The 7,993-nt window shown below is 31.7% G+C and overlaps 1 protein-coding gene across 50 annotated transcripts in view; it reads right to left on the bottom strand.

The window, feature by feature from the left end:
- Positions 1 to 7,993, bottom strand: part of LOC124425408 (calcium-activated potassium channel slowpoke) — a 75,558-nt gene that overhangs the window by 18,340 nt on the left and 49,225 nt on the right. For 26 of the 50 annotated variants that reach the window (XM_046965735.1, XM_046966125.1, XM_046965709.1 and 23 more), the window contains exons 13-15: positions 1,990 to 2,145; positions 1,657 to 1,733; positions 731 to 766 (exon numbers count right to left, since the gene is read on the bottom strand). In XM_046965735.1, coding sequence (XP_046821691.1) covers positions 731 to 766; positions 1,657 to 1,733; positions 1,990 to 2,145 — 269 coding nt within the window. The remainder of the gene's footprint in view (positions 1 to 730; positions 767 to 1,656; positions 1,734 to 1,989; positions 2,146 to 7,993) is intronic. The other 24 variants (XM_046965841.1, XM_046966095.1, XM_046966106.1 and 21 more) reach the window with 1 other exon arrangement.

Here is a 7,993-nt window from a genome sequence, read left to right as displayed (position 1 = left end):
TCCTTTTTTGTTTCGTAATTATTCCTTGCTCATGTCACACAACACACACACACACACATGCGCGCGCGCGCACACACACACGTATGCACGCACGCATAGCATAGATACAAACACATACCCACACACACACACACACACACACATATTTGGGTAGCTATTTAGAAACTTGAAAGCATACGCATTCTCGTGGGGTTACATACAGGAAAATGTATAGAGATAGATAGATATATAGATAGATAAAGATATAAAGAAATAGAAAGAGAAAAGAAACAAGAAGACAGAAAGACAGAGAGACAGAGAAAGAGGGAGACAGCGAGAAAGAGAAATGGGGAAACTTGCAGATATGCCATACAGACAGTCATTTCAAACAGAACGTCGTAAAAACGCAGAAAGAGAGTGAGAGAAAGAGAGACAGAGAGAGAAAGAGAGAGAGAGAGAGAAAGAGAAAGAGAGAAAGAGAGAAAGAGAGAAAGAGAGAGAGAGAGAGAGAGAGAGAGAGATAGCATAGTCAGGATAGTGAAACAGCAGAGAAGAAGAAGAAGAACGATCTTTTGGCCAGTACAGTGTAAAAAAGAGGAGTAAGAGACAAATTTTTTGCAAAAGGGTAGAGGGTTTTACGAAGAAGTTAACGACGAAAAGAAAAGAAAAGAAAAAAAAAGAACAGTTTGTTAGACGATAGGGTGAAAAAAAAGTCTATTATCAGACCAAGCGAGCGTGTGTAAGACGTTACCTAAGTCCCGGCCCCAGGAGCGCTGCTGCTGCCCCACTAAATCATATATGATAAATACAGTGGTCACAATTATGTCACTTCGTTAATCGTCGCAGTAATTACTGAAACGTCTCTTAATAGTAGAAACATAATAGATTATTAGAGATAGGGGATGGATCTCTCATTTTAAGGATTGATTATTAGAGAAGAGATAAAGAGAGAAAGGGAGAGAGAGAGAGAGAGAAAAGCGCGAGAAAGAGCAAGAGAGAGAGAGAGAGAGAGAGGAAGAGAGAGAGAGACAGACAGAGATAGATAATTAAGTAATAAAAAGAGAGGGAGATTAATTATTCTGATGAAGAAAGCACATTGCGCAGTGTTTGTCGGATCGTACATAATATTTTAAAGTCGATTCAAGATCGACTCTCGTCTAGGCAGATAATTATATTTATGAATCAGGCGAGCTTCTCAATGAGAGAAGTAGAAAAAAACTTTGGGGAGATATCTCGTTTGATATCATGTCGCTTTAAATCTTAATTATAATAATTATAATAATAATAAGAATAAGAATAAAAATAATAAGGATAATAATAATGATGATGATAATAATAATAATAAGAATAATAATAGTAATAATTATAATCAAAATAATAAAAAACAGGACCGATCTAAGGCTCGCTCTTTGCCTTTCGACGTTCTTTTTATGCACCTTCCAAATAGTATATTACCTTGTGCACAGACGCCCGTCTATCGTTATCGTATTATTGCGTTATGCACTCGGTATCTCTGGCAAAGACGATCCGAACTGAGTTAGTTGGCAGAAGATTTGATAAGAATTCATTTCTCTCTTTTTTTTTTTTCTTTTTTTTGTTATTTTTAAGAAAAAATGTTTTTGCTTTTAGTATGATTGGTACTTGAATTATAATAGATCAATGAATGGAAAGACTTACAGTTTTTGCACTTGCATTTCTTGATCAGTGTCTCGTCTTTAATATCATCGTGGCATGCTTTGCAATAGAACCACGCCCTGAAAATTGAATGGAAAGAGAGAGGATATTAAATTTGTCAGATTTTGTTTTAAAATAATTTTTTGTCGTAGATTAATCTTGTTTTTCTTTTTTTTCCCTTTCTTTTTGTTGGATCAAAAATTGTCATTTCAATTAATTTTGATAGAACTGTATTATAATTTTTTTTATATTTAGAGAAAAAGAAAAAAAAAAAAAGAAAAAAAGAAAAATAGAAAAAAAAAGAGGAAAAGAAAAGAAACTTTCGAAGTAACTTACCGCTTGACTTCGTCCGCGGATTGAGCAATAAAGAATCCCTGAGTATTTGCAGCGATCTTGGCACCACGTGGATTGATCGAGATCTTACTGTCAACGCCTCCTTCGCCCTTGATCTCAATCGCCAGCAGGAGTAGTTTCAGTTTTGTGAAGCACAACCTATGATACGTTTACGCGTAATATTTGTCCAATATTTTTGCCCATTCAAAAAGCACACTTTTCAAACAAACAGCTATATTATATCTATTGCGAAACATCGACTGGATGATTACTTTGCGAACAATATATTCTTAAGCGAGTTGGTACATATAATATATATATATATATATATATAAGCGAAAGAATCTACAAGGTGATCCATTTGAATGGAAACGAATAAAATATTTAAATTTTTAACTAATGTTTTTACTCTCACAACGAAATTATTCTTTTTAAGAGGTACCTCGTAGATTACATGCCACTTATACTAAACACAATGAAAATGCACTCGTCAACTCTAAATAAATGATTCGTATAAACGACACGGAAAAGCGTAAGAGACACGATCGATGCCAGCGAGTCCCAGTTTCACGATTCATATATATGCATGCATGTATATGTATATATATATATATATGTATGTTTGTATGTATGTATGTATGTAATGAATGTATATACATGTATATACCTACTTAAGTCTGAAAAAGAAAAAAGAGAAAGCAATTAAAAGGATGACTCGTACAGCATCGATCGTTACTGTCTCTTCGCTGTAATAATGAGAGGACAGTGAAACTTTCGTTGATATCATCGATTTCTTTCTTTTTTAGAATCTCCAAGTTGAGATCGTGTTTCTGTAATAAAATAAAAATATTAGAAAAAAAAAAGAAGAAACATGAAACACAAAAAAGAGAAAAGAGAAGAGACGTTTCTTTTCCAACGAGTTTCAATGTCCGTACGACGATCATATTCGAAAATCTTTTTTTAATTATGCTTTGAGTAGAATCACTCGACACTATCGATAGGGAGCCATCGTATAGACGTCTATTGGATCAGAAATTTTCTCAAAGAAACATCTAGATCAACGGTACGCAAATTATGAGTCTTGATATTAAGGTTTTGAAATTTTTATGAATTCTAGGTACGTATAATAATAATAAGATTTTCAAATAAAGATAAAATCACACAGATATACAGATCCGCGAAATCTTCATGAATTTTTTTCCATAGAAATAATTACATTTTTCATTTTCAAAAGAAAATAAATATTATATTATTACCACCCTCTTTCATACATACATATATTCACTAATACAAAAATAAAAAAAGAAATATTAAAGAGGGTTCTCGGTATTTTCATGAATCTTATGCATACAAATAATCACATTTAAAAGCAATACATTCCTTCGTTTTATATCAAAATTAAAAAGAAGAGAAAAAAGAATGTCTTTATTGCTTTATATTTTATATTCGCCAAAAAAGAAAGGAAGAGAAAAGAAAAAATTAAAAAGAAAAGAAAAAGAAATGTAAAGCTCGCGTAGAATTTCTGTCTATAAAAATGATGATGATCAATCATAAATAATTTGCGCACCACTGGCCTAGGACTCTCGATCCCTTTGCGATTAAAGTCGAGTCACTCTTTTTTCTCTGTCGCGTACGTATGTATGAAAGTATCTAGATATGTACATATGCATGTACGTATCTATGTATATACATATATACATACCAGTTTCTCACATAAAACGCTACGATTCGCCATTATTCTGAAACGAGAGTAGGTAACAACTCAGAGATCGTAAAAAAGAATGAAAGAGTAACGTCATACCTTATAATACGTCATCGTAAAGGAAACGTAACTGCTCGTTAAAGAATTAATGTAAGTCGTGCGGATAAAGAGTGCGAAAGATCAACAACGTGTACATATATTACGTAACTACGTGTGTATGTGTACTTATATGAATGAATAAATGTATGCGTGTATATATATTTATATATACATACATACACGCATATACGTATGTAAATAAAAGAGAAAAAGAAAAGAAGACAGAAAGAAACAACAAACGGAAAAAGAAAAAGAAAAAGAAAAGAAGGAGAGCCCATTACAGAGAACTGACTTATAATTTGTAAAATTGTATGAAGATATATACATATATATATATATATATTTTTTTTTTATTCTTCTTACAACGTACGTTACATGATATAACAAGAAAACTAGGCAATTTTGTACTTGTAGGCAAATTAATACTCTGTAATACGTCCTCGGGTAAATATAACAAGAGAAAGAAAGAGAGAGGGAAAAAGAAAGAGTGAGAGAGAGAAAAAGAGAGCAAGAGAGAGAGAGAGAGAGAGAGAGAGAGAGAGAGAGAGAGAGAGAAAGAAAGAGAGAGTGAAGAAAAGCATTCGTCATGCAAAAAACGGGGGTGGTAAGCCACGTAAATGACATTCTTGCCAAAGCGCCATGCGAGCGAATTGAAGAAGGGGTGAGTGGTGAGGAAAGGGGAATGCAGACTACAGGAACAATTAGGAACGTTGAACAACTACGACAATGGAATCGTCATGCGAACGTATAACGAAGGATGTGTTGATATTTGTGCTACTATAGTTACTACTGTTACAACTACTATTAATGCTACTAGTAGTGGTGGTAGCGGTGGTGGTGATGGTGGCGGTAGTCGTGGTGGCGCACTTCTAATCTACGCTACTACTACTTCCTAATATCGCGCTCGAGAAACTCGAGAGAAACTGCTACTATATATGCTAGGCGAACTCGTCGTAATGTATAAGAAGAAAAAAAAAAAAAGAAAGAAATGTAAATAAATACGTAATACTAGATTAACGAGCAAGAGCAAAGAAAAATAAAACTATTTTACATTTACTATTATACATTAAAGTGAACTGATAGACTACTCGATTTATATATATATATATTTGTGCGTGTTTTATACTACGACGATTTCAACGATTTTCAAACAAATTTTCCAATTTGTGTGTTGCTATGGTATATAATTAATTTATATATATATATATATATATATATATATATATATATAAGGAGAAAGAGAGATAGATAGGTAGATAGATAGAGAGATAGATAGATAGAGAGATAAAGAGAATAATAGTTATTATAATAATGAATCATAAAAAGAAGATTTCAAGTTCGAATATAATAATACAGGACAAATTTTTAGGATCAATGGTGGACGATAATCAGATTGTTGGTTGTTGCCATTCCTTTCGGATCGGTTAAGAAGGAGCTAAAAGTATATATTTACGGAGAAAACATATGGTATATCCTTTTCTTTTTATACGTATTTATAAAATAAAGCTACGCGTCTATGGGAAACGAATTTTCTTATGCTACTTTGAGAAAGAATAATAATGGATACGAATGTTGATCCATAATCGTCGTCTGGCCGGTTGTCGAAACAAATGTTGTTAGGGTTGAATTTTATTTTCCATTTCCTATATAAATATCTATATTCATGTATTTACGTATATAGAAATCTCTTTCGTTCTGATATCGAACAGCGAAGAACGTAAGAACGTAGTAGACGTATACGTATAACATGAATGTCTTTAAAATTTATTATTTTTATTTTTTGTTGTTTTATTCATTTATTTATTTATTTATTCAATTTAACAATAATCGATATATATATATATATATATTAATTTCATTGAAATGTTCTATTCTTCGATTAGCATGCTCGTTTCGTGCGAATTCTCCTTTCTCGCAGTACTCCGAGTCTCGATGCGAATTATTTTCGATGATCTAAGCGTAACACATCGCATTCACCAACTAATCTGACGATCTAAATTTCTACGTACGTCCGTTCGATATACGTGATAAAGGAATAGTGAGATTTTTTGCGAATAATTTAAGCACTTTAATTTTTTTTCATTTATATATTTCACTATTTGTTCGTTTCTTTTTACTTTATCTCTTCTGTTTTTTGTTCTTTTTTTTTTTTTCCTTTTTTTTCCTTCCTTTTTAATCTTTCCCTCGTTTCCTTTATCGCGTTTCGAAGAATTATTAAATGAAATTCACGTGTCGAGCTCTCGTGATTCTATATTAAAGTATATAGGCGCGAATAATAAATTTCATAATCCATATGATGCACGTCACAACGAAAAAATTTCTTTTATCATATTCTCTACATACATAGTATAAACAGCAGCTTGCATGCTCGTATCAAAAGAAGAAGAAGAAGAAGAATAAGAACAACTTGAGGAATGCTCGCGTTCGTTAAAAGAATATTAGAGAGTAATGCTACATAGAAATATAAAAGACACACGCTATAACAATAATATAGTATGTACTGTACACTTTCGGAAAAAAAGAAAACAAAAAAAAAAAAAAGAAAAAAAACAAGAAAAGTATAATAAAACAAAGTAAACAAAAATAAGAAATCAAAATCAAATTCAATTACTAATTCAAATATTCTACTAGACGTATGCCACAAAAAAAAAAAAAACAAAAAAGGAAGGAAGAAAAAAGAATATCTACAAAATGTCTGTATATATGTAAGTATATACATATAAAATTTGAGAATAAGAAAAGATTTTTTTACGTATGAAAAATTCTGTTGTGTTTTTCCTGTCTGTTCGGGGATCGTATTTTCGTAATTGAAAAATCAAAATTTATGTTTTTTTTTCCTCTCCGAGGAGAAATGGAAAAAAAGAAAAGAGAAAATAGAAAAAAAATAGAAAAAAAAGAAAAACAAAAAAGGAAGAAAAAGGAAGAAGAAATCACAACTCACTAATCGCTACGATTTCATTTTCAAAATACTTCGTGCCGTGAAAAAAGTTTTTCACCTAAACAAAATACGATATACAATACTAGGCTTTATCACGAACGAGCTCGTAGATTCCACAAATGATGTAATTCATTAAATATAATTCATTTACACGATATGCATTATAAAAAATTTAGATTGGCGATTAGAAATCGAAATGGAATCTACGTTCTTATCCGTGTCTAATTCTACGGATCGAAATTTGATAAAAAGAGAGACAAATGTGCACATTCGAAAGAAGATAAAATCTCCCAGATAAAAAAAGGAGAAATCCAAACTCCAAAAACAGAATAACGAGAACTTACGTAGATGAAAAAAAAAAAATATTACGAAAGATAGGCCTAAAGGCATACTCAAAAAGAAAAAAAAAGGAAAAACGAAACACAAAACAATAAAAAAAAAAAGAAGTGAGACAAAATGCATCTACGTAAAAATAAAACGGAAAAAAGAGAGAAAGAGAGAAAGAGAGAGAGATAGAGAGAGAGAAAGAGAGAAAGAAAGAGAGAGAGAAAGAGAGAAAAAGAGAAAAAAGAAAGAAAAAAAGAGAAAAAAACGTTTGTAAGAGTTCACTCGTGGATCAAAAGGGCCGAGGTGAAGGGCCGCGCAGGCAACATAGGTACGGTAATTTAAATGAGAACGTTTGTTGATCCAAGGAAACGAAAAATAACTTCGTGCTCGTTCAAATATACTCGGGAACGATAAAACGAGCTTTCGCGAAAGATAAAGAGAGAGAGAGAGAGAGAGAGAGAGAGAGAGAGAGAGAGAGAGAGAAAGAAAGATGGAGAGAGCGAAATTTCGACGATAATTCGACGCACAAAATTTTGAACGTTCTCATTTAAATAGCTCGTCCAAAGTGATACGCTCCTTTATCATAACACGGAAATATCCACAAGTATAATATAAAATATATAAATATATATATATATATATACACACATATGTATACATATATATTTATATATGTATAAGTATATATAATATATAAGGAATTCAAGAAATCTACACAATATGAAGAAAGATGTAGAATCGCATTCGAATGTCGGCGAGTGTAATAAAAAAAAAAAAAAAAAAAAAGAAATAAAAGAGAGAGAGAAAAAAAAAGAAGAAGAAAGAAAAACTGTATAAATCCATGTATAAATACGTATATGTGTTTGTTTCGTGTATGTCTTTCGTGATGTCATTAAGTCAGTCTAACTAAAAAAAGAAAAGAAGAAAAAGGTATAATTTAA

This window comes from Vespa crabro, chromosome 1 (genome assembly GCF_910589235.1).
Source record: "Vespa crabro chromosome 1, iyVesCrab1.2, whole genome shotgun sequence".
Classification (NCBI taxonomy): Eukaryota; Metazoa; Arthropoda; class Insecta; order Hymenoptera; family Vespidae; genus Vespa; species Vespa crabro.
Note: the sequence above shows the minus strand (reverse complement) of the source record. Positions and strands in the feature narration are given on the sequence as shown.